Source organism: Argopecten irradians, chromosome 12 (assembly GCF_041381155.1).
Source record: "Argopecten irradians isolate NY chromosome 12, Ai_NY, whole genome shotgun sequence".
NCBI classification, from domain to species: domain Eukaryota; kingdom Metazoa; phylum Mollusca; class Bivalvia; order Pectinida; family Pectinidae; genus Argopecten; species Argopecten irradians.
In genome coordinates, this window is record NC_091145.1 from 30,725,449 (window position 1) to 30,753,158 (window position 27,710).

A 27,710-nucleotide genomic window follows, 5' to 3' on the forward strand; every position below is an offset into this window, starting at 1 on the left:
TGTCGTGTCTAAACCCACAGAAGACTAATCGTCGTGTCCAAACACACAGGAGACTGTAAACGTCGTGTCCAAACTCACTTGAGACTGTAAGCGTCCTGTCTAAACTCACAGGAATCTGAAGCGTCGTGTCAAAACTCACGGAAGATTGTAAGCATCGTGTCCAAACTAATAGGAGACTGTCAGCGTCGTGTCTAAACCCACAGGAGACCGTTAAGCGTCGTGTCTAAACTCACAGGAGACCGTTAAGCGTCGTGTCCAAACTCACAGGACAGTTTGAGTGTCGGGTCTAAAGTCACAGAAGACTTAAATGTCGTGTCTAAACCCACAGAAGACTAATCGTCGTGTCCAAACACACAGGAGACTGTAAACTTCGTGTCCAAACTCACTTGAGACTGTAAGCGTCCTGTCTAAACTCACAGGAATCTGAAGCGTCGTGTCCAAACTCACGGAAGATTGTAAGCATCGTGTCCAAACTAATAGGAGACTGTCAGCGTCGTGTCTAAACCCACAGGAGACCGTTAAGCGTCGTGTCTAAACTCACAGGAGACCGTTAAGCGTCGTGTCCAAACTCACAGACAGTGAGACTGTAACGTCGTGTCTCTAAACTCACAGGAGACTGAAGCGTCGTGTCAAAACTCACAGAAGACTATAAGTGTCGTACTCCGAGTCTTAACTAGGAGACTGTAGGTGTCGTGTCCAAACTCACAGGGGACTGCAGTGTCGTTTTAAATCTCACGGGAAACTAAATGCCATGTTTAAATTTTACGGTGTATTTTGGAAGTCTGCTTAAACTTCAAATGCGAACTTAAACTGTTGCGTTCAATTACGAAACACTTCTATGTGTTGTATTTAATTTCACCTACAGAGTTACAGGTGCTGTGTCACATTTGATAGTTTTTTCGTGTTATCGAATCATAATCAATATTTCAGCTTCATGTATGGTATAAAAGACAAATTTTATTAAAGTCTCGCGTCGCATCTTTTATGGATAGATTGTTACCAAAGTTTCAGGGATCTGCCACAATCAAAGGTCTAACTTTGTCGTGTGTTGTCGGAATACGTCAGGAGCACCAGACATTCCGGCAGTAACTCGACAAACTCTGATTGACAAACTGAACAGTTTATCAACCAGCACTACCAGACAAGTATATCTGTCCCGTTCTGATTAACGGTATAGACACACTGACTGCTGACGTCACAGCAAACGGGTTCTAGACTGACCCACATACCGGTGTTGTTCAGAAGCGACGGAAAACATCATGGTGCAAAAAGATTTCATAAGACAGGTGATCAAAAATGCACGTACAACCAACGCCACGTGCCTGCAGAAGTTAGGAATTGGCGTGTCTGTTTGTGACTGGATGTGCGAAGGCGGAGATTCGTCATGCTTCAATAAATGTAATAATTCCGATCCCGATCAACGCCTACAGAGTGTGACGTCATATTGTTCTAATATCAGTGTTCATGCCGCAATTGATCGCGTGAAGTTGAAAGTGTTTGACGTCAGTAAAACGACAGCAATAGATGTGGGGGTTATTTTGTACGGGTACCTCACTCCGGCTCTGTGTGTGTTGGTAATACTCCTTAATACTCTGTTGGTGGCCATTTTGTCGGGCAGGAAAATAAGGTCACCAACCAACATGATAATATGCTGTATCGCTGTTTTGGACACAATGACAATCCTACTTCCGTTGCCATGGTATCTGTTTTTCTTTACTTCCGGTGGCCACCAGGAGTATGTACCATTTTCTTGGTGTCTAGTTTACAAATATATGGCATTGATTATCCCTGCTATATGCCACAACAGTTCTCTGTGGCTCACGGTGGCCTTAGCAATTCATCGTTATGTAGGTATCTGCCATCCACGCATTAGTAAGTTTACGTCTTCATATAAAGCTGTAGTCATATGTCTGTTCGTCATTCTTGTCGTTACGACAGTGATACAGACCTCCATTCTACTCCTTGAGGATGTGGAACCCGTGCGCGTGGTCGGAAAGGAACTCTTCGTCGCTTCCGGTTTGAAATATGTCAACGCCTGTTCTGTAGTTATCAAAGCCGATAGAGAGAACTATTTGAAATCATTGAAAGCCTATTTATGGACAAGAATGGTTGTTGTTGAACTTCTGCCGACGACCATGTTGTTGATTTTCAATATTCTTCTACTTAAGAAGTCATGCGAGAGCTACAGATACAGACGAACGCTTATAAGTGGAAACGAGGCCATGGCTAAATCTGACTTCCGGGAATGTATGCGCACAACGATCATGCTCCTGACGCTTTGTAGCTTCTGTGTTATCGTAGAAATACCAATTGCCACAATTTTGTTACTTCTGTTTATTCAAGCAAACTCGGGTACACGCTTGTTCACTTCGCGTGGATCGAAAGTGTCTTACACGTTAGTAAATTTTGTATTGTTTCTTAGTTTTCCCGGCAATTTCGCCATTTGTCTTGGTTTGAGTGAGAGATTTCGAAAAACGCTTACGCGCGCGTTCACGACGCGAAACCGATCTCATTCTATTTCCGGTATATCTACAAGTATGTTTAGTATAAAGCCAAGTAATTCACATGATGTACAGAGCAGCATTCCGATGTTACCGAATACAGCACGTAACTCACGTGACATGCAGATGACGTCACATGTGTTGTCAGACACCACTGCGTAACAACATTTGGTATCAAACGGGCATCATCGATATTTTAGAGTGTACTGTCACTGTCGTTATTATATATCCACCCTTGGAATATGTCATAGCGAAACTGAAGGCAGGTTAGGGGAAAAAACGGTGACAATCACAGGCCTGCAGACTTCGCTTAATGATTACAGAGAGAGACGCCTAACTTCAAAGCCATACAGGCAACCACAATGTCCCATTATTCAATTATTTTGATGTATAACAAAGGAATAAACTACCTGTTTCATTTGTTGTAGTACACAAAAACATCAGTTTTTTAATCACATTAGTGGATATAACGATAGTGATTGTTACCCCTTGGATACCGAGGATGTCAAATATCATAAGACTCTTTCATATGTTGAGATGACGGATAGGTATATTCGACCCGAGCTTCACAAAATGTTGTAAAACTCGAGGCTTGCCGAGGGTTTTACGACATTTTGTGATCCCGAGGGTAGATTATCCGTATCCTTCATATCCACGTATGAAAGAGTATTTTTTTCTCTCATGCTTCGACGTTAATTGCAATCTTACTACTAAGACTTTCCGCCAATTTTAAATGAATTCGAATAAAAAAAAATTGTGAATGCAAATCATTTCTCCATACATGATAATTGCGTGATATTTTCAACGCAAATTCTATTGTTTGTATCTTTTAAGTAAATACAGCAAAGTTTCTAGGAAAAAAATGTTAAAATTGTACCAAGAAAGTAGTAATTTTGTTGACGCTGTGACTTCACGAGGCTACCAATACAGTTTCAGGCGACATGAGTGTATTGCCCTGGACCAGCCAGTATTACACTAGTCGGATTAAAATACAGATCCTTATGACCACTCCGTTCAATAGAGGATCTGACAACATCCCATAAGGGGTCATTTTCGGCCGATCAAATTGCTACCATCAGAATTTTGAATGTCAATTTTACGGAATGAAATAGTTTTAAAAAGCTGTAAGAATTATTTTCGTGTATGTAGTCATCTCGCCCAAATAGCACAACAAAGCTAAATAAATATGTACAATGGGACGAAACGACGTTTGCAATTGATGTAGTAATGTGTAGAAAATGCATGTGATCCGCACATGACCCCTAACGGGATGTTGTCAGATCCTCTATTGAACGAAGTGGTTATAAGTATCTGTATTTTGATCAGATTGGTACTACTCGTGTAGGTATGAGAGAGAGAACAATTGTAGCTAATATTGTAAGAAATTAGTATTATTCGCTATATTTATGAAGCTTCAGAATATATTCAAGTCATATTGATGTACGTTGTATCTTAGCTATGCCTGATATGGAAAAATATCTCCGTAAAATTTTTCATTAGGTATTCTTTGTATTTTTGAGTACTCTCCACAAACCAGGACCTTTGTAGAATGCATCACAGATGAGGAAATGATAAAAACACGGGCATTTTTGTGTTGTTATGTCCACTTTGTCGTTCCACTCCAAATTCCAGACATTGGACATGTTAACCTGCGGATGGTACAGACAACATACCTGATATGTAATAATTACAGCATGGATATCGCCGTGATGCTAGAGTAGGCCACGTAATTCCGCCCAATGTTTGTTCTCTTGAAAACATTAAATATTTGCTACTCTGATACACAAACGAAGATAATATTTTGCGTTGGTGATTGTTGTGAAATAAAGATGTAATGTTTTATAACTATAATTTGAGCTTCTGGAAAAAAATGACATTTTCCGAGATTGTTTTACTTTGAACTTGATATGTTTGCAGAGAACAAAGCCAAAGGAGTCCATTATAAATATTGAATGATGCGTTTTAAAAATTGTCAGTTTTAATGTTTAACATTGTAAAAAATGCTAAAGATACCCGAAGAAAAACAGAAACATTTATTCGGTGTAAATATCTGTAACATGATCACTAATAGTCACGTGATTAGCTGTCACATTGGAGACGGAAAGCTTTCAGACACACTTAGACGTGACTTCCTGTCAACTAACTAAGCGATAGTTATACAACATGTATCTTTTGGTCATGTTATCTGTATTATTTGGTTCTTATATCGCTCAAATACAACACATAATATCTGCTTGGAAGAATTATGATAGATAATAAAGACTCTACTTGAATGTAGCTCAGTCCCAAGCATAAAATGAAAGGAATTCCACCTTTTACGTACTTCAATGTATTTTGTTTTTCAATATAGGTTATGAATATTCTTGTATGTTTTAGTGTCCTTGGAGTAATGGTATATTGAATCAGGGTTAAGTCATCTTTTTGAAGAATCTCACGTGTTAAAGTAACTCAAGATACTTTGCACTTGACACCAGACACATCATGATAAGATGTCTAAGTCTGCTCTCAGGGCCAGAGTGTCTCGGGATAGTATTAAAACTGAAATTAATTAGTATATTATCATTTTTAAAAAATCGGTTGCATGTTGTGTATTATAAAACCACGTTCTTAAACAAATCAATATCATACAATATATATTGAAAACGTATTATGCAATTGCTTTCTCTATTATTGAGCATGTAGATGTGATTATATATGTATTTTGGCTTACTGTAATAATTCAGACAAATAAAGAATCGGAAGCTATGGTACACGTTGACTTTTGTCCCTATCTCCTAGCTGGATACTATATGTGGACTTCTGTCCAAATGTAGACCCTGACCAGTCAACCTTCGGTGCCATGAACGAGTATTTTCTCGTTTACGGAAAGTGCCGAAGGTTCCCGGTTGTTGTCTTAATTGATGTTGCGCATTCTTAATTTAACGCAGCTACACATTTTTTTTAAAATACCCTGACTACTGATGGGCCGATGCGAAACAATAAATGTTTGATTCCGATTTCTTTGCACTGATAATAACAAAGAATTGCAATCTGATTGAAATACAGATCCTTATAACCACGACGTCCAATAATGGATCTGACAACACCCCATAAGGGGTCATATTCGGGTGAGCTTTATACTACGTGTACTTCAGATCAAATACATTTTCTGCACGTTGCTACATCAATTGACAACGCCATTTCGCCCCAATATACATATACATGTACAATTAGTTTTGTTGTGCTCTTTGGGTGAGATGACTACGTACACGAAAATGAATCTGACAGCTTTTTGAAACAATTTCGCTCCCTGAAATTCACCTTCAATATTTTGTAGTCAGCAATTTGATTGGCTAGCTTCAAAGGTCACCTAGACATGACCCTTATGGAATGTTGTCAGATCCTCTTATCCAATGTATTGATAATAAGGATCTGTATTTTAATCAGATTGTTGAGAATTGTATATTTCTACATAGAAAAATCTGATTCAACACAAGATACCATGAAATTTATTTCAACCATTTGCAAAACAACGCACGTGTATCAAATTTGGTATTTTTTTTAAACTTGTTATACTTTGCTTATGCCAGGAATTATGATGTTTATGTATAACCATTGACTGCAAATGACCATGATCATACCCACTTATACGACAAATACCGTAAATAATTGTTTCGCATCTGAAGGCCAGTTAAACAGCACACATGTCCTGCTTTACCTGCCGTTCGTTATAGGAACGCAATGTCAAACAAGAAATGGCTGGTATGGGTCAAGCGACAGAAAAACAGTAGTTGACTATAGCAGTTGCCATGGGAACCATCGTCATTATATCAACAATAGAATCTAACTGAAGCAATTGTCATTACGGTTGCTATACCTATGGTGGCTAAAATCGGCTATGTCGCACGGTTACATTGGCAACCCCGGCATGCAACCGTGCGACAATACGCCATGTGATCGTGCGACAATATGATTGAAAATGATTGAATTGTTTTGTAGTATCCGTGTAAAAAAACTCTAAGAAATTTTGGTAAATGTTTAATTCAGGCAACGGCTAGAAGAAAGGTACTATTAAATAGTTAAGCAGTTTATTTATATAATACAATGTACATGTATTGACCACAAACTTATCGTAGCAAATTGCTCACAAGATCTCTCATTACCAGTACCTATTGTCTTTTTCTATGTTATCAATTCATGTAGTTTGAAAACTGCAATTGTAAATTAACTGTAACTGTATGACACACATTCATTTTGTTTCTTGTTTTCTCCTTGCAAACTTATTAATATTCACACATGCTTTTTGTAATGTTTATCACATTTTGTGTTGTATTACAATGGCTGTGTTCTCCGCCATCTTGCGCATCTTTAATATGTTGTCATATGTATGTTTATTGTAATCCTATATGCTGTTTGCATTCGGAATAAAATGAATTGAATTGAATGTGACAGTGCTCCAAGCGAAGAGCGACAGTGTGCCAAGCGACAATGTGACAATGTGTCAAGCGACTTGAGCAACAGCGACAATGTACCATACGACAATGCACCATGCGACAAAAACACCATGGCATTGACGCATGGCGGATCGTCGCACTGTCGTATGTCGCATGTCGAGTTTGCCCATTCGACGGTGAGACTGGGTCCATACCGGCCTTTCAAAGAACGTGTTTTAAGTATCGTAGCTGTTGTGTAGCGTTTATATCCAGGTACATATCTGTGGATGTTTTTATCGCCTAAAATGTTTGAAGAGGAGCATACTTCCTGACTCGTTGCATCAATTCCGGTACTACATTGTATTTGATTAACTAGCCTATACATACTTTTAAGTGATTTGCTGATTAAAACCATAGATTAGTACGGCCCGTTTGGTGATATTTAAGGAACGCCTTCACTGAACCAGGAAGCAATTGAAATGAAAAAATCGACGTATATACATGTATATAGTAATAGTATACATCATTTCCCGTAAATATGTAACAAAACGCGTGATTGGATATAAACATAATCACTGCCTCTGCCAGTGATCGAACTCGGGACCTCTGGGTTACTAGCCTGACACTCAACCGGTCGAGCTGAAAAAGACTAATAATATAGGCAGGTTTAGCGGACTAGGTTAGCTCCTATGCCAGCATGTTCAATCACTTTTGTCAGGTCCTATTGATCGGCAATCTGATTAAAACACAGACCCTTATTAATACCACATTGCATCCTCTATACTCAAAGGATTACTATCACTAACGACGTTATACCCATCCTAAACTATCTCATGGTGAAACTGAAGGCAGCAGAAAACACCGATGAATTGATCCTTTGATATACATCAAAATAATCGAATATCGGTTCACTGTGGTTGGCTGTGTGGCTTTGAAGTTAGGCCTCTCTCTCTCTCTCTCTCTCCCTCTCTCTGTCTCTCTCTCTCTCTCTCTCTCTCTGTAGTCTTCAAAGGAAGTCTCTGCAGGCCTATTATTGGTCAGTTTCGGTCTCTGGCACAGCCTTCAGTTTTACTCTGAGTATGGGTACCAGCTCAACTGTAGTTTTCCTTCTAATGCAGCCACCACAGGTGTTCTGCACGTGTTCAATGTTCTTAATTAGGGAAAGCCTATATTCATGCGTGTTAGTCATATTCATTATTACTAGGCCCTGTTGATTATCCATTCTCGATATTCCAGGGGTTACTATCAGCGGCGTAGCTAGGTTCGGAAAGACCTGCATGCTCGGGGGTGCAGGGGGCGACAGCCCCCTGCTCAGGGTCGGGGTCTTCCCCGAACACCAACTCTGGGTAGGGTGGGGTGTTCACATAGAGATTAAGGTGTGTTGATAGGGAGTTATAGTCTATCTCAGAATTGTTCTCATTGCAAGATCACAGGTAAATCTCAGGTAAATCAACTCATCTGATAGGTGATCAGTAAATCGGTAACAGTTAATTATTGCCAAGCTGCTGTAGAATAGTGTATAAAACAGTGGCATATTTCAGAAAAAATCATACTTGCTCTGATATTTGAATTGTCAACATTGTACATTGAATTATCAACTTGTCTTTGTATTAGTAGACTTTGTCTGAGTCTATACATTTTTGTGCTTTTCATTAAATAGCTTATACTGTACTAGATTTTTTTAATTTCTCGTCATTTTCTTAGAATTTTTTACTTGTTTTAGTTTTCAGTTTTAGGTAATATAGATTTTGTAAAACATCTGTACTAGCATTTTCCAATTTACTGTAATTTCATTTTATCACACACGGAATGGCAAACGCACAGATCAACGTTAAGTTCATCATCAACAGAAGAGGCGGACGTAACCTATCCCATGACGGCTTCATCTACAGACAGACTCGTAACAGTGGCGACAGGACCTCCTGGAGATGCTCTACTTCCGGCTGTTCAGCATCCTCTCAACACTGAACAACATACCAGTCAATTTCGGAAGACATCCTCACACACATGCCTCTGACCCAGCCAACGTTGTAGCAACCGCTGTGCAGAGTCCGTGCGACCCATACCATCTATCTTCGACGAGGAACTCAACCAACTTCAAGACAACGACTGGGATGACTCTTCCAAAGCTGCAGTGGTCCAGCATCTGCTGCATCTTGGTTAAATTAGCTAGAAATGAAATATTTTGCATACCATATGTACATCCAAATGTATATGAGACACTTTGATAACATATCTTATCATTATAGATTATTTTGGAAACCATTGGATTACCTTAGTGCTTAAATGATATAATAAAATATATGATGATTTAAAGGCCCACTACATTTCCGGAGCAAAATTTAAAGGTTTCTTAAAAACATTAATACCAAAAGAAAATATATATCGATGGATTAAGATGAGGTTACAACACCAAACATATGCAAGATTTCCTGTCTAATGTACGATAACAGTGGAGATTCATTTCGCTGTTTTGCCGTGTGGCGCAGTGATAGTCAACTACCGCGCGGTATTTAGGACGACGGCGGGAAACATAAAACGACCCGCGTTATGAAAATTAACATTTTATTTATTCTAATTAAACAGTTCTGAAGGTGATGATAAGTGTGCTAGTAAACGTATAGTTAATAACTTTCTGCGACTCTACAAAATTATTGATCTCGTTTTACATTCCTATTTTAAAAATTAAAAGCCGTTTCGGAAAGGTAGTGGCCCTTTAATAAAACTTTCAATTTTATTGATTTATGATTTGTTTTTTTAAATAGGCTTTGTGTAAAATAGTGCTTAAATTAATTGCTCATATTGTAAAAATATAGATATGGTGCAGTGTGTATTATCATATGATTATTTTGGGGAAAAAATAGTAATAATTATATACATATACTTAAACTAATACTTGCAATTAACAAAATTGTACATTTATTGTATCTTATAATGTATCTTATCATATTAGTTAAAAAATTACCTAGTTAAAGTTACCTGAGTTGGTGTTAGATTTTGAAACAGACTATAACTAAACTTCAAAGGGTTCCCAACATAAAAACCTCCCTTTGTCTTTACCAGAGTTGGTGTTCGGGGAATTCGCCTCAGGGTCCAGGGGCGAATCCCCGGTATGGGGGGCGATGCCCCCCAGAAGCTGATGGGAAATCGTTACAATGCAGTAACTATTTTAACTCTATAGTAACTATTTACGTATATGCGAATGGTTAAATTGAGGTCACGATATTTAGATGATAACCATGCAAAAATGATACGTAAAATTAGAACAGTTGTGATTTTATAAACACATTTAATCGTATTATACTAGACTCCCCTGATCACGGTGCTCGGAAAAAAAGGGATTTTGGCTTTAAAAATTAATATAGTAAGCAATGGTTGGATTTTGTATTATTTTAGCTGAGGCCAAACTGGCGAATATTTTCAACAAAATTAAAATTAAGTTCACGTGTTGGTTTGTTTACGACAGTGAGTCAAAGAACACTGTCAAAATGGCGGAAATTGCGGAAGAAATGACCAGTCCTCGAACACCTCAATAAAAACAACATTGTATTTATGACAAGTTTTCTACCTATTCTGGTCTATTTAGATGTCTATTTATAAAAAAACATCAACAAAAAATATTTTCTAAATCCACAACCTGTTCCTATTCGACAAAAAAACTAAGTCACCTATTTCGTAATACACCGGAAATACACATGTATTAACGGACGTGAAGTGAAAAAAAAATGAAAAAAAAAATCACTTTTTTTCCGAGTGCTATTTAGGTGTTTTGCGATCATTTTAACATTTTTTTTTTAGAATATTTCTAGCTTTTCACGCGATGTTGTTTATTTTAGTAATCGTAAGTGTTTGTCGATTCGAAATCCATATTTGCTTGGTGAAGTCTAAGATTGTCTTCGACATGATTCAAACATAACCACATTTAACAACTCGGTAAATGGAAATATATAGACTAATTCTAATAAATTTCCGGAATGGACAATCTTCACTAATTAGTCTTTCAAATGTGCACAAAATGTTAGGCATACAGTCGGTCATTCACATTTATATCATTTATATTCTGTAACTTTACGTGTATACAAATGTTGTGTTTTTTTTCGGACTGTACAAAAATGTTAGTCAGTTTATTTTTATGCATGCTCAAGCATGCAAGCATGCACGGGCGCTATATCCACCCCAGGAATATGTCATAGGATATGGAGCCAGTCCCTGTAGTCGTGCCCTTCCCTGTCCATCGTGTGAGTTCCTATCCTTGACACTCCCTCGACTAGATGCCTACAGTTTCATCAGTGACGTCAGTAAGATGGTGATTTCTCTATTACAGGCGTCCATGCATCTTAAAGAAAAGTTTGTCAAACATTGTCACGCAAAAAATGTATTAGTTTTCTGCATTAACTACCGGAAGTTGTAGCAACACACGAACGTAATGGATACATATCCGGTAACAAGAATTGTGGATATTTGGTTGTTACGTTACATTATTTATAAGACATGCTCCTACAGTTTGTTATGGTGGGGACAGACGTTTACCGAACGTGATATATCATCGTCTGTTATCAACGTAACCAGCCTACACACACTGTGGGTGTCTGGGGCACAGGGACCTGGCACGAAAAAAAATAACCAACAGTATAGTATACTGTTAGTTAAAAATTGTCATGCCAGGTCCCTGTGGTCTGGGGTGGTGGTATTCTGGCTTCTGAAGTTAGGTTAAGCACAAAAGATACATCATTGTCATTCTTGTGTGTTTTTTTTTATCAAATCTTTACCGTGCTTGATAGAGAGTTTGAAATATGCTGAGCTGGGGTAGAACCGCGTGGTGATGAAATAAAGTGTCGAACATTTAACCCATTCGCCTCTAAAACTTCATAATGGACTGGTCTAGTCTTTGAATTAGAAAAGCCTATAAAATCTTCATGGGTGAAGGAGCAGTGGCGTAGGAAGATGAAACGTAATGGGGGCAAAGGTCCTCAATATTTTATAACCCCACGCCGCACCTACAGGAGGAGATTAATTCCAACTCCCAACCATATATGGTTTATGTACATTTTCCATATATTATTAAATTTAATCCTTGTACACATTTATAGACAGTGGGGTCGCTAAAAGGAAATTAACGAATACGCAAATTGGCCAAATTAGCGTGTGAGCGGCGAAGGCGCGAGATTTTGGTGTTTTAGGGGCCCGGGGCCTCCCCCAGAAAAAATATTACGATTTAGAATAGCTTAAATGAGTTTTGATGAATTTGCGAGAGCCCGAAAGCGCGAGATTTTGGATTTTGGTGGGGGGGGGGTCCGGGGGTCTCCCCCGGGAAAAAATACGATTTAGAAAGGCTGCGATGACCTTTACGATGTATTTTAATGATTATAAAGCATGGTAATTTTTCGATTTAAAGCTATCTGCATTTAGAAATGATAATTGTGTCATAATATTATTCAACCCTCTCGATCTGAATACACCGGCTTCACACCATCGGCACATGGTTGTGTAACATAACAAATGAATTAATTGTTTCGCTAAGACATAAACAAATTGATCTTTTAAGAGACATTTTTTAAATAGTACATAGAATCCCTTGATGGACATTTTAGTCTAGTTCGTGTGTATTGAAATTTTACTTTTTATGGTTTGACATTATGTGCTTGAACGTTTTAGGAAATGCGCCGCACAGCGGAAAATTTTCTAGAATGAAGTACGAAAAATGTGCAGGAGGACCCTTTTTTCTTTCAAATAAGCATTTTTAGAAAATTCCAGTCGGCAAAAATGGGGGGGGGGGGCAATTTTCGTGTCAGGTCCCTGTGGACCTATCCTAGTCTATAAAAGTGGTAATTTCTGCTCCTGCTTTGCGCTCGGCTTAGAGAGAGTTTGTTCTTTATCACTTATCAGTATAATGTTGGGATGGGGTATCTTTTCGGTGTTTTAGCGGCATGCTTCAGTGAGAAAGCTCTATATATAACACGCGAGGACAAGAGTTCCACTATTAAAAGCAGACACAACACGAATATACCACAGCCTTCCAAAACATCGCGTACAGGAGAGATCGTCCTTAAATGACCCCTGCTTCTATTAGTAATCATACAATCAATCAACTTACTGTACGGGGTTATCCGGGGTTACGCAGGATTCAGTTTTACCGCCACTGTTATTATCGTCAAAAATTTTATCTAATAAATTAGTTTGCTACTCACAATACACTGATAAAGTTGCATCAATTACACTAGATATTGCAAAACAAATTGCATTGAGTGTTTCAATAAAATAGTAATATAGAACCGTTGAACTTTGGATTGATTTAGAAAGGTAATTTTACATAATTTAGAAGTACATATGTATTCATTTTAACTCGTGCATGCTTGAATTAGACCAACTCTCCAAAATTCATAGACAGAGTTGGATAATCAGATATTGATAAATGCGTTCGCAAAGTTTTGCACATCATTTAAGCCTATAATCCATTTTGATATTGGAAGGTCCACTTCTTCTGCACATGACGTGTGATCCAGTTTATAGTTTCAAAGATTCCATAAGAAATTGGTGGGTGTTGCTTTCGTGTGGTTTATCATTTCAGCGATAGTCCAAAACTATTTTAATTTTAGGGGAGACAGCAAAGAAATTAATGAGAGAAAAGTGGAAATTAATAATGTAATTAGTTCACATTAGAATCCGAATTTTTCAAATTTCTTATCAAGTTTCAATATAGGAATTTTAGTTTAGTCATCTAAAGAAAATCTCGTTTTTCTCTCATATCAAATTTTAACCGAAAAAAAGTTCATCAATATGTTTTATACTATCTAACCGATTTTGGTTGACTAAACGCCTACCAATCAATTTGAATGCATGTGGTTTCTACCAATGCAGTTCCGTTGGCTAATCAATGCTTCCTACACCTAACCAGATGGAATGAAGGGAAATAACTCTGATATATAAAAAATACATTGTAGATTAAGGGGGTAGGGGGATAAAATTATTCTTTCTTGGAAAGTATTTATATGCATACAGTATATATACTTGCAATATAACTATTAAACTTTGTTATGATTTTTTTTCTGTAAAAAAATATTGGGCTGAAAACGTTATAAATGGAGATAGTAATTAAGTGTTTCGAGTAGCTAAATCTCCCCAATAGTATAAACTACCAAGAGACAGACCAATCTTAATTAAAGGCCCGTTACCTTTCCGAAACGACTTTTGATTTTCAAAATGTAATTGTAAAACGAGATTGATAATTTTGTAGTCACAAAAGTTATTACCTTGTCTTTAATACTTATATCATTAATATTGTATTTGTTTGGCGTAGGCGTTCAATAAACTTTTGATTTTTATTTCGGAAAGGTATTGAGCCTTAATCTAACCCCTTTCAAGTAAAGTTTAATCTTCTGTGCAATGCATTATATCATATACAAATTAACAGATCCAACGCTATCCACGATGAAATAAAAAAAATACATGTAAGCTTAATCATATATACTGTATAATGAAATTTTCTTTTGGTTGTATAATTTTTTCTTTAATTTGAGCATTTGGGTAAGGAATGGAAGCCTACTTAAAAATTGTAAAGCTTTAACAAGTTTGTTTAGAAAGAAATTATTTCATCTTGATATATAGGCCTATATATATAAATAACATGTTTACACATATTATATTAAACAGATCAAGCGCACAAGGCATTCATCAGATCGGGGGTCAGTTGAAAATAAGAGGTGTTGATTGGATAATACCTACTTCCGGTAAAATTACTGTTATGAAGAAACCAACATGGCGGGAAATGCGGTTACAGTTATGTCGACAGCTTACTGAAGTATGTAAATCTCTGTTTCACGACCAATATAGTCTTATCTGAGCCACACATCGCATAATCTATAACTTTATTGATGAGGCGTGTATGAATTAAATAACCTTTTGTACAATATAAGTGTACGATTTTGTAACGCAAAGTCATGACGGTGTCACGAAGTGTTGGGACATTGGTCGGTAGGCTATTTGCAGAGAACTATCTGTAACTGACCGTCAGACGTAAACATTACAGCAACATTTGCTCTGGTGCGGATGCCAGACTTAAACAATTTTGTCTGAGATATGTATTGGCTTTCAGTATGATTACGATCAGAAAATTAATGGTATATAATCACTGAACTGAGACATTTCGTCCTATCTAAATCAAGATATGCTGTACCAAGGATTTATAAGTGAGAAGGATTCGTGACTGTCTATTTACACTACTAAACACCACATGAGACGCCTATGAACCGGGAATAAAAACCGTTTTTCTCAACAAATACTTGTCTTATCAAGTCAAACGAAACACCAATGTAAAGTTTATTAAATTTTACAACGTTTATTACTTGCTTTAAAGATGCTCCACCGCCGACGGAGCATAAATGATATTCATTATTTTAACAATAATTGGTGTATTATCGTGTTTATATATGTCTAATTAACACAAAAAATAATATAAAATAATTTATTTTGCCGTTGGTGCATGCGCAATCAGTACATCATTCCATATAGGATATAGTGCTGTGGAATTTTTTCGGGATGCAATTAATTATTTTTCATATTTTTAACTTGAAGTAAAATTAGAAGCTCAAACTTTTCAATGTTGGTAATGGTGTAAAGTAAGTAACTTTTGTAACTGAAGAAAAATACCAAATCGTCTGCTCCTGTTTTTGATAGTGAAAAAATACCATTTGTCAGCGGTGGAGCATCTTTAAGGACGGAAAATTGAGAAAATATTCTTAAATTTTCGTTAAAAGATACGACAGCTCATGAAATGACGGCCCCGCTTCAGAAAGTAAGACGGTAACCCTCGCACCCGCAAGCTACATCAAAGGCTGCGCCGGCAGATATCAAAGGAAAACGGTCGTAGCCCAACGTCACGGTCAGTGCACAAACACAAAAGCTCCTACGTTGTACTCCCCCAAAACCCAGTGTGACTTATCATTCTCATATACGTCCTTGGCTGTACTTTTGGATTAGCTAAACCGACATGTCTCAGTTCATTTAAGGGAAATTAAAACTCAACCAACTAGATAGTATTGAGGAGAAGGATATTCTATATATAGAAATAGAAGTTGAGCACAACCCTGCATAATGCACATTATTAGGCCAAAAAATGTCTCTTGGGTTACTTGACGGATCCTGATTTAAATAATCCTGACTTACCGACCCTATTTTTTTGCCAATATAGCCTAACCCTAAACAGACACATACACACACATATATATCTATTGGCTTTATGAGAACAGTTACTTAAATGAGTAATTCTGTGAAAGTAAAACACATAAATTCTTTTAAAAATTAATGATTATCGAAAAAGGGCGTCATAATTTTTAGAATGGCTTACAATGGATCTGAGACTTTTACCAAAATTGAGACAATGAAGTTTGTCCCATTTCGATTAGTAATATACTAAGTTAACTTATGTTAGTAATGGTGCCATGTCAAAATTATTACGCCCTTTTTTGATAAAAAAAGTTTTGAACAACTTCATGTATTTTTCTTTCACAGATTACTCAAACAGGTAATTGTTACTCAAATGGGTAACTATATACCCGTATGTAGGGTTGTTCCCAGCCTGTTAAAACTAGATGCAGATATGTTGATGGTTAGATAGTTTCCTAACATTGTTGGAGACAGCATCTATAACTTGCTTTAGAAACTATACAGATCTAGACCTAAACTCAGTATTTTGGCTTAAATTTTTTATAAGAAAATAAGTAGCATGTTAACGTTGATGGTGGATTTTTTCAGATTTTGAAATATTTTGTTGAAACATTGACCAGTGATCATGGGAGGTGATCGATCAAGGTCATCTAGCAAGAGAAAAGGATCAGACCACAGGGATGACAGACAGAAGGGTATAAATTAATATTTGTTGAAAGTGAAAGCAGGTTTATAAACCAATATGTAACGTTAACCAGGTCTCTGGTTTTATTTTTAAAGACGATAATGTATTTCAAGGAAGGTCTTGATCTGTAAACAGGCTTCATTACCATTTGAAATGATTTTGAATTACAACTTAGAAGTGTATGTGCCTAATTGATTTGTATTTTATTCCACAGATCCCCAAGTTTTATAAAATAAAATGTATGAGATAAATTATAGCACCCCCTTACTATAGTTAACAGCACCTAGGCACCTATGGCTTATTCTTGTCAATATTAGTAATTTGTCCCTTAAAACCAGGAAAATATCAATGGATTTTTCTCTTTGTGGAGATTGATTTGGCGTTATGCTATTATAATACTAGTTACCCTTTCTTATATAATTTGAATTAGTATAATAGATATGCTGTTTGTGTTATCAGCTTAAGAATTTCAGTCATTTCAAAATCTCTTAAAACAAAATAAGTGTTTTATAATTTAACTATTTTTATTTTTTATAAGATAGCATGTAAACATAAACTGATATTTTTGACATCCTTAGGGGCTTTAGCCAAGAAGAGGAAGGCGTCAAATGAAGATGACAGCTACACCAGTGACTCTGTGTTTTGTCAGTTGTTAAATAAGTGTGGTCTGACATTGAAGAAAGGAGGCAAATTCAACACACTGAGTAAGATTGAAATAATATTAAGTGCAGTTACTCTAAAAGACCTCAACAATTTGATACAAATATACTTCAGTCTCCCAAAACATGCAACACCCACTTCACACATGCAACCCACAACATACATACACAGGAGGCTATCCTAAATGAATCTGGCTGTAAATAGGACATTAGTCTAATCAAACAAACAAACAAATCCTCAAATACAGTAAATTTATTTTAATCAGTTGACTGGTAATTGTAAATTTGAATTAAAAATTATAACTAAATGTTTTGTTTTGATTGTTACATATACCATTGTACACGGTACATGTATACAGATAAACTCCATACTGGCACTGATAGAAGAACTTTCATTTCAGATGTTGACCAGGCTGTTTTTCAGCGAAATCTACATTTAGCTTTGAAACGTCATGACAACTACCCTGAGGTGCGGTATATTTTACCTCGTGACTTTATTATTGTTTTATGGACACTTACATGTGTGAAATGTTTTTTTTTAAGTGATGTTTATGTAATATTTAGATATTCTTTAAAATGTTTTCATGACCCAATTATTCTGTGTTTCTATATTACTTAGTTATCTGCCCTGTATAGGGTAGGTATGACATCTTTATTAATGCCAATGTTATAGATCCCATACAAATTCACTGTGAACTTCCCTTGAATTTATCTAATTATCATAACATTTGTTGTTTATTAGGTAGATATTTAATAGGTAAATAACTACTATAAAAAAGTATTTCTTTTCTTTTTATCCTCATTAAAAAATTTTTTTTAACAATTTTGGTAGATATAAACAATGAGAAATATATTGATTGCATGTTTCTGGATCCATTTTCAACAGGTTGTAGATGAATTTGTTGAGGGTTTCCAGGAGTTTATTGAAGACCAGTCCAGGTAAAGTGTAGTGAGGCTGTGTTATACTACAATTCTAGAGTAACGTAGATTGTTATCATCAGATGAAGAATTTGTTTTAAGCTCACCTCGCACAAAGAGCCAGTGAGCTTATGCCATGGCACTCTTGGCTCTGATCCCCTGGGACAGGAGGGATGGAACCATATAGATAAATTAGAGACAATTTTTTTCCTTGAGAAAACAAACAATGATCCTGTATTCAGAACATAACTTGGCATAACAAACCAGATGCGTGTTACAGACCCTCTGGGTCTCTTGTTAGTGTTAATCCTGGTTCTGAATCACATAATATGATTCTTAATCTCACCTCTGTCAATGTCACAAAATGTTTGAAAATTTCCTACCTGATTTGAATGAAAATAATTACAATGAAAGAAAGAGTTTGATTTTGTATATTCTTTACTTTTAAATGAATATGCTGCAAAATGAAAATATGTGAAATGTTTTGCTGCACTACTTATATTTTCAAAATATTTTGAACCATGGGTTTATTTCAGATTTCACTATAGTCTACTTCCCACCAGCACAACATCAGACTGTGACTCGTAAGTATAAAAGTTACGTTATATTGTCACTATAGAAGCCAACACATCCTGTTGTGACATCTAAGTTTGGGAATATCAGACAGTGATTTGACACCTATATGTGACTCGTAAACTCTCGTAAGCACTTATATTACAATAAGGTGGATTCTGACGATGTAAGTTTGACTAACAGTACATCAATCTGATTAAAATACAGATCCTTATTATCACTACGTTGGATAAGAGGATCTGAGTACATCCCATTAGGGGTCACATCAAGATGACCTTTTGAAATGGCCAATCAAATTGGCACTGCCAGAATCTTGACTGGGGACGAAAAAGTTTGTAAAAGCTGTTTAAATTATTTTCGCCCAGAGTGCACAACAAAGCTAATTGTATGTGTATACTGGGGCGAAAAGACGTTTTTAATTTATGTTGTAAGGTGTAGAAACTGCATTTGCTCTGAAGTACACGTGGTATAAAGGTCATCTAGACGTGACCCCTTATGGGATATTGTCAGATCCTATATTGAATGGAGTGGTTATAAGGATCTGTGTTTTAATCAGATTAACAGGACATCAAATAAAAATCCTGAGCGATTAACTTTTTTTCAGTCTTTCTCACGAACAAAAAGCATTGAAACTTCATATGTTTTAAGAAACAATATGAAAGCTAAAACTATGAATATTGTGTGCCCAATGAATTTTAATTTTGACTATGGTCAACCCCAGGCCAATAGAGTAAGACTTTGATATTTGAAATTGGTCAAGCACCATGATAATACATTGTAATAATGTAGCTAAAATCTATTTTGTTTTTATGGCATCAGGGCACGTAGTGGGAGCCAGGACTGTGTTATACGGCTGGTGCTGGGTGTTGATACACTCCAGGTAACACATCACTTAATACCAATCTTAAATGATATTGAACAAAACTGTTGTTAGATGTAAAACAATTCATAAATTCCAGACTAAAAAAACCTCTAAAGGTCATAAACTGCAGATAGAATCTTAATACATTGGTGACGGTGGATCTGTTCAGTAAATACAGATGTAATAGAATATAACCAGACTTGAGAAAGAATTATTTTGGCTGATCAGCAGAAGGCTTCAACAATTTTCTCTTGTACTTAATATACTGCTGTATAACAACTCCATGTTTGAAAGGTGTGGTGTTGGAATATATCAGAACTCTCCAATATATTTTGCCTTACAGTCCAAGTTGATGAATACTTTACTGGAGAAGTTGGCAGAGTTTATGGAGGATGAAGAGTAAGTACATTTAGTAATGAATGTTTTGGGAATAAATTATTGTAGTTTATTAAGCATATTGAAATCATTAAACTACTAACATGTATATTTTTTATGATTTTTATGCCACAAAAATATCTGAAGTTTGATTGCGCTAATCATATTTTCACTCTGTCATTTATGTGATAGTAAGTGATTTCACGTATTAATCATTGCATTAATCTTTTCGGAATCAATTTGTCTAGAGTCATCAGAAGTTACAGCATATAAAGTTATGTAAAATAATTATTTGATTTTTTCCCTGCAGTTCTATATTTGAGCATGGTGAGAAAGTGAACCTTCCTCGTTTGTTAATGAGTCAGTTTCGATGGCTGGACAGTATCGTTAATGGAAAGGTGAGTCTATTTAAACTTCTTCTAAGAGAAATCTTCTCTGCAGCAGAAGAGATACAAATCCAGTGATCAGAAGTTATGTTTTAGAAGTAAAATATCTTTCAACTTATAGATTGAAGAGCTTAAAGAAGTAGAAGAGAGCGCATGAAGTTAATCTCTGTATTCAGACAGAATAATTCATGACTGGTGTCAATATTTTGGATTTAGATTTGTTTCCTGTTAATATGCCCACTTAATTTTTTTCTGTCTACACTAAAGTTAATTGTGTTGTAGGCTGTTACAGATAAAATGTTGGAGATGATTGGAATTGTCTCCCTTGATATACAAAGGGAGATAATCACATGTCTACCCGAGGTTGTTGAGGATTCAGAACATGGAGAAGTGGCCAAAGCTCTCAGGTACGAGTATAGAAAGTGTTAGTGGGTCTTTTCAGGGAAGTTCTTTGTAAACAACATTTGGTTTTCAAATCAAAACAAAAAACATTGACAAATAGACAATAGACCCAGTACCATATTAGAATGGGAAAGAGTTGAATATAGAGATTGGCATATATATATATATATATATATATACACATACTTTTCATTATACAGGGAGATTCTACTACAGAATAACCAGCTAACAGTACCTATACTGGATGCCCTGTCAAATCTTACACTGACCACAGACTTACTATCAGAGGTAAGTTGATGTGATGTAGTGCTGAGTATCGTAGGGAATTTCACGATACGATACATATCGCGATATTGTGTTGTGATACATGAGGTATCGTGATACATAATACAAAAATTCAAGCAAGTGTTTATTTTGTATTTTAATATTACTGACAAGTTTAACATTGTCTTTGATTAACTTGAGTTCATTTTCTGACAATTTGAGCAACCTAAATCAAAATATGCGCCCTGTGTATTTCATGGTGCCGGCGTAAATGAGTGGTCAGGCATGTTTGTGGTATTACCGCAGTAGGTCAACGTCTGTTGACATATTTTACTAACACTGTGTTTCCGGGCCTTTGTGAATCCAAAATATTTCCATACTTGACTTTTGAAAGACACTGGGGTGTCAAAGAAAGATGGTTACTTCTGTGCCCTCTTTTGGCTGTAAATCTCTCAGCTGGGCCGCCATTTTATTTGTAAGGGAGGTAATTCAGAAATTATAGGGCACACACTACTATTGCTAGACATATCGCGATACAGTCTAACTGACGATACGATCGTATTGTGAAATTTCATATCGATGAATCGTTACAGCCCTAATATGACGTATTCAAGCAATCAATCATTTTGTATACAATACATGGAATTTGAACTTAAGATTTCCAGAGTTTCAAAATCCAGAGTAAAGATAGAAGTTGAAATTACAGCATGTCTATCTTTATCATTACCTTACCCCTTGTGCATCCTTATCAAAACAATTTAATTGCATACTTCATTTAAAAAGTCAGTCACAAAATTAAGCATATATCTTGAAAGCTTACCCTCAACTTTCCACATAACAGCAAGGCGTATTAAGCATTAAACTGTCTTCCTATGGCATCTATGGTCTTCATAATACGCGCTAGCCATAGGAAGATAGTTTAATGCTTATATTTACATTATCAACTCATTTTGGAATCTCTGCATTAACATTGTGTAAGCTAGACAAGGAAAACCCTCTATCAACGACGATTTAATCAACAAGATTGAACAGCCATTTTGACGGTGATCAGTTGACGTCACCACGACAACATTAGTGACATCATAATGGTCACGGTGTGGGTGTCAGTTATATCGTCATATACTGCACTTTGTCTTGGTTAGTTTATATAGTAGAAATGACAAGTAAATGTAAATATATTATTTAAGCCTCTATTTACAATTAAGTAATATATATCTAATTAGTTAATGAACTCGTTCAGGTCGTCAGGTCTCAGTAATGTAGCATACACCCTTAATTAAGTGAAATTAAAGCCTGTCCCTTTGTATGATTAGGTGAGAGGGTCAGTGCTGCAGACGTTAGCCTCAGTCAAGATGGAGGATTTACCGGTAGTCATCAAGTTCCTCCTTCAGTCTGTCAACAGTCAGGATGCAGTAGAGGTAGGTATCACAACTGATGTATATAATAACTGATACAGATAAATATGATATCTAAACACAGGTGTTCTCCTTCAGTGTTGACTTTAAAGCTTGGAACGGGAAGATTTTATATCTGAGATTCCCATACTCTAGGGACTTTTTCTTTAGAAATAACTAGATGTCAAAGAGTGATACATGTATTATACTTCAACACAATTGGTCATAATTCAACAAAATGCTAATTGTTTCTCTTATTGTTTTAATTATTTGCATGTAAATTTAATTCCAAGCACCTTTTACATTGAATCCCAAGGATCCACAGCCATTTTGTGTAAGAGATGCAGAAAACCTGGGTCAGGGAAAAATCTGTAGCATGTAAAAAGAAGTTGTATATGAACATGTTTTACAGTAAAGAGTATTGTAATATTTCCAGGTTGTTGAAGAAATTCGCAGTAATCTAGATTTTAACTCCAGCTTTGCTCCAACCATATCTTCTACACCCTTCTCAACTCAAGCAGGCAACAGGTAAAACAAGTTACACAAAGAGAAAAATACGATGTTTCAAGATAAATAAATTGTATATGTAGACTTTCTCTGGTGTATTTTAGCAAACACAAGTGAAAAATCAATATATGTCCGTGTACACTGTTATTTATCAAAGAAACATTTCCAAAAGCTACTTACAAAACTTACAACATCACCTAAAAGCAAAATTACTGTATAATTTGTCTAAACCGGATGTCTTCGGGACAGATTTTATAGAAGAAATATTACATACAATTCAGTTGGAATAAACAGGTATCAGGATTGAACAAGGACAGATATTGTCAGGTTACTTTGTATTTACATACATATTCACTTAAAATACTGTCAACAAATATACAGAGGCCTGAATGTATTATTTGTGTTAATGACAGGGGGTCCAAGTCAGAGTTAGAAAGTGCTCGGGGTTCAGAGTTGTTGACTCTTGATGCCATTAAATCAGGGATACGATTCCAGAAATGTGTGGCCGAGGCCTGGATAAAGGTAGGTAGGATTTGTTAGGTAAAGGAAATATATTGCAATCAAACCTAAACTCATAAACTATCATCTGTGTTTACTGCTTGTGTGGAGTATAAATGTTGTATAATATAAAAGAGAGAGAGAGAGAGAGAGAGAAATTAAAAATTCATAAATACAAATGTATAAGGTATATTTCAACATGATTAAGAAATTTTAATAAATGAAATCAATTTTCTTAATAGACGGTGTATTTAAAATAAGTTTTTTAATGAATGAAATGAATTGTATTCTCCAGGTGATAGATGGAGTCAAACAAACTGGTGACCACAAAGTCATCGACATTTTTATCCTTCTTATTCTACACTCCACCAATCGTAAGAAGCCTGTCATAAGTCTGTTCCGAAACAAGATCCGATCAGGTGCCTTCACTGAGGTGCTGGTACAGGCAGCGTTTGGCGCCCACTCACAGGTAACTGAGGGTAATATTTGTTCATATTAAGATAAAATTGCTCACTGAAGCATTGAAGACTGATGTTGAATTTTATCTATTTTTTGGGAGATCCTCTTTACAGTTAAAACCGACTAATCATTAACGATAAACATTTCTGCTTTGTTTCTTCCAGTATTGGTTGATCAAATTTGTTTGTGATTTATGAATTTTTTTTATAAAATACATCAGAATTTATATTGATTGATTATTTTGAGTCACTGTGTTCTACATTGATTGGTTAAATTTTGTGTGACAAGTGTTGATTGGTTGAATTTTGTTTAACTAGTTAAGTGGTGATTGGTTAATTTAGGTGATGCGTGACTACTTCCCGTCCATCCTATCACTAGCGGAGGTCCTGCTGCGGTCACCAGAGCCTGCCGTTGTGTATTTGGCCTGTGCCATGTACAAAGGAGCGTTCACAGCTTTTGATTCATTCTGTCAGCAGGTATGACAGTCCAATTATCTCACAGAGATCTGATGTTGGATTTCAATAGAACATTTTCTGTGTCTTAATCTAGATATTAGATTATCTTGCTTTTTGATAAACAATTTTGTGTGAAATGTCATGGAAAATCCTTTTAAAATAACTTTTCTAGAGTATATTCTATCGAGTGGCTGTGAGATAACACAAAGTAACTAGTTGAATATTGAATTGGCCCCAATATCATTTAATTCCTAAGTATAATACTGTCTTCATAAAATCCTCCATAATTTCTTATTTTATAAGCAAACTTTTCGCCTAAATGTATTTTATGATAGTTAAATCCAGTAGTAGTTTGTTATATTTGTTGTCATCTTTGATTGACACTTAACATTTAGGCATCATTGGAAAAAAATACGATCTGTTTTTGTGATATTGGAGATCTGAATATTTCCAGGAAATTGTTGGTAATCTGGTGACCCACATTGGTATTGGGTTTGAGGGTGAGATAGACTCGTCTCTGGACATTCTGGCTGAACTTGTTGACACACACTTCTCCAAGATGGCACCTTTCGCTATATTTGTCAAGGCATGTTTCCTGTCACTGAATACTTATATTATAGAATTTCTTATGGATATTGAGAAGCTTTTAGCTAATGTGTATTGTTGAGATTTTAATGATAACATTTAAAATTCATGAAAGAGAATGTATTGCACAAAATTTTTACAGATGCCAATTTTTCCTGGTACAATTTCAAAAGGTGTTTAGAAGAGTCTTAAATGAATACTTAATTAGTTCTAGTTGATATGATATAATATGATATCTAATATTTTTGTATTGAGATGATAATTTTGCCTTTTTTAGTCACAGACCCCTTTTTAAATTGTTGACGGAAATTCTATAATTTTTGTTGTTTCCAGGGTGTCCTAGATTACCTTGACAACCTGTCTGTAATGCAGATACGGAAGTTGTACTCCATGCTGAGTATGTTGGCCTTCAGGAATCCCCAGGAAGGAGGTCTTATACAGGTAGGGAGGCTGTATATTGTGATCACTGGAAAAATATATTGAAGTAACAATTTTAACAATTTGATACCCTTGCATTGCCATTCTGTATTTGCATATTACAGAGTTATCTGCCCTTGTGGGTAGGTATTGATTGTGACATCATGTGTTTATAACTATAATGTCATACTTTCACAGAAAATTTCCTGTATTTTGCCCACAAAATAATGACACAATGGATACCTACCTGCAAGGGAGGTAATTCTGTTATATCCTAAGACAGGATATAACAGAGGGACATATAGGCTGCCATTGACTGGCAACTCTCGAGTTATTACTCGGGCAGTCAAACGCGCAGGGTTCTTACTCGAGTATGCTAAAAATAGATTTTTTTACGGAAGGTGAAGGTTGTTTACAGAACCCTCGTTTTTGGAGAGTTTGATCAGAGTTAAATTGTTGGAACGAGGCTGGCCATTTTCATTTTTTCGTAACAACCGGTTCAGCTGTTTGTTAAAGTTGTTATTTCAAGTATAAATCATCACTGACGTATAGTTTTTATACAAGCTTATGAAGGCTTTGTCAAGGCTCGCTTGAAATAATATAAAATCATCAGATCCGTTTTTAATTCACAAAAAAACGACTAGAGGTCCAACCAGTCAAACCGTATAAACGAAAACGGCCTTACTCTCGAAGTGAAGCATTCGACTGACAGAGAGTTTGACATTTCTATAAATGACCTCATTCATACTTGAGTGTTGCCAGTCAAAAGCAGCCATTGTATTGCCAATGTCTATTGTGTGGTGTCTGTTTGATAAACAGAGGCCAAGATATTGATATCTTACAGACATTGCTAGTGTAGTGTGAAGTCCAGAAATGTTTTGGGATTTATATTTAAAATTGTTGGACGTAAACTTATTCGCCCCTGAAGTTACATAAAGGCTATTCTTTATCAAAGACTAGACCGGTCCATTATGAAATTTCAGGGGTGAATGAGTTAATATTTAAATTAGAAATAAAAGTCAACAGAATTTTGACTCTAGCAACAATTTTATTTGATAGACTGCCATTGTGGTTGTAACATCAAGTCATTAATATTTTTTGTTATTGAATGCTTTTAAATTATTTTCAGGATGACCTTCACATTTTGATCAGGAAACAGCTATCCAGCAATAGCCCTAAGTAAGTACAGTAAAACCTGCCTTAGCGACCACCTTTGTACAAAGACCACCTGCTTAATAGTAATGACTGTGGAATTGGCATTAAGTAAGGCAAGATTTTTGGCATTACTTATTATTTGTGGTATATTAAAAATGCTTGAGAAACGCTTTAATAGTTATTTGTAAATCTGAGGAACACAAGGTTGTGAAGCTTTGTCAAATGGTACCCAGATTAGTATAAGGACACTTTAATACTCGGCACTTCCAGTGGGCAATGTCACGTATGTTCATTTATTCCCCCTGAAGACACATTTCTTCTAAATCATAGATTAGACTAGTCCATTATGAAGTTTCAGGGTTAAATGAGTCTTCTGATGTTTACTTCCAGATACAAGAGGATGGGTGTGATTGGAGCCATCATGATCATCAAAAGCATCGCCTACAAGAGGTAAGTATTTTAACTTCATGATGCCAATGAAACATTATATTTACTGATTGGCTGGCTCAACATGAAGTGTTTGATCCATCCCATTCTGCCATGCCCTTCGCTTCAAGGGTTCATATGGAAGTGGTGATATTTGTGTCTTCACTCAACCAGCATCATTACCTACTCACATAGTCGGATTGCACTGCATTATAAATGTGGTACCGTAGAAGTGGAATTATTTATGGATTGGAAATGTTTTGCTTTGATATTTCGCTTTCATTAAATTGCCCGAATATATCCATGTGTGCAGTACACACTACAGTTTGAATTTATATGAAATTTGTTTGGAGCTATCATGAGTAAATCTCTTACTTAAAGAGAAGATAATTAATTTTCAGCCCAACACCACTCCAAACTCAGCTTGAAAGTGTCCCACTGACAGAGGAACTCTACAAACAGGTGGTCAGTTTGCTTCAGTTGGTCAAGACGTCCAGTGGTCGTACACCAGAGATAGCTTCTCTGTTCATGGATGAATTGGCAGCAGTCATTCGACGTGGAAATATTGACTCCAAAGTTGAGGTAGGCCAAAATTCATCAATTTTATTGATAAGT

General features: G+C 36.0%; 2 protein-coding genes across 3 annotated transcripts in view; both read left to right on the top strand.

The window, feature by feature from the left end:
* The first annotated feature begins 682 nt into the window (after positions 1-682).
* LOC138336945 (sex peptide receptor-like) lies at positions 683-5,251 on the top strand. Its single transcript, XM_069286582.1, has one exon. The coding sequence runs from the start codon at positions 1,260-1,262 to the stop codon at positions 2,661-2,663; it is 1,404 nt and encodes a 467-aa protein (XP_069142683.1). The 5' UTR covers positions 683-1,259; the 3' UTR covers positions 2,664-5,251.
* A 9,341-nt stretch (positions 5,252-14,592) lies between these two features.
* LOC138336946 (Fanconi anemia group D2 protein-like) overlaps positions 14,593-27,710 on the top strand; it is a 40,300-nt gene continuing 27,182 nt past the window's right edge. Inside the window, exons 1-21 of one of the 2 annotated variants that reach the window (XM_069286583.1) lie at positions 14,593-14,711; positions 16,664-16,770; positions 17,339-17,464; positions 17,821-17,888; positions 18,306-18,358; positions 18,874-18,921; positions 19,730-19,790; positions 20,116-20,171; positions 20,458-20,545; positions 20,816-20,940; positions 21,136-21,223; positions 22,513-22,617; positions 23,030-23,121; positions 23,514-23,622; positions 23,894-24,067; positions 24,399-24,533; positions 24,967-25,098; positions 25,431-25,538; positions 26,644-26,693; positions 27,060-27,119; positions 27,497-27,677. In XM_069286583.1, coding sequence (XP_069142684.1) covers positions 16,701-16,770; positions 17,339-17,464; positions 17,821-17,888; positions 18,306-18,358; positions 18,874-18,921; positions 19,730-19,790; positions 20,116-20,171; positions 20,458-20,545; positions 20,816-20,940; positions 21,136-21,223; positions 22,513-22,617; positions 23,030-23,121; positions 23,514-23,622; positions 23,894-24,067; positions 24,399-24,533; positions 24,967-25,098; positions 25,431-25,538; positions 26,644-26,693; positions 27,060-27,119; positions 27,497-27,677 — 1,929 coding nt within the window. In that variant the 5' untranslated portion in view covers positions 14,593-14,711; positions 16,664-16,700. Of the gene's footprint in view, positions 14,712-15,675; positions 15,792-16,663; positions 16,771-17,338; positions 17,465-17,820; positions 17,889-18,305; positions 18,359-18,873; positions 18,922-19,729; positions 19,791-20,115; positions 20,172-20,457; positions 20,546-20,815; positions 20,941-21,135; positions 21,224-22,512; positions 22,618-23,029; positions 23,122-23,513; positions 23,623-23,893; positions 24,068-24,398; positions 24,534-24,966; positions 25,099-25,430; positions 25,539-26,643; positions 26,694-27,059; positions 27,120-27,496; positions 27,678-27,710 lie in introns of those variants that run through there. The other variant, XM_069286584.1, reaches the window with a different exon arrangement.

What these genes read in the sequence shown, in the direction of transcription:
- LOC138336945 (XM_069286582.1), top strand. Translation starts at nt 1,260, where the DNA reads ATGGTGCAAAAAGATTTCATAAGACAGGTGATCAAAAATGCACGTACA.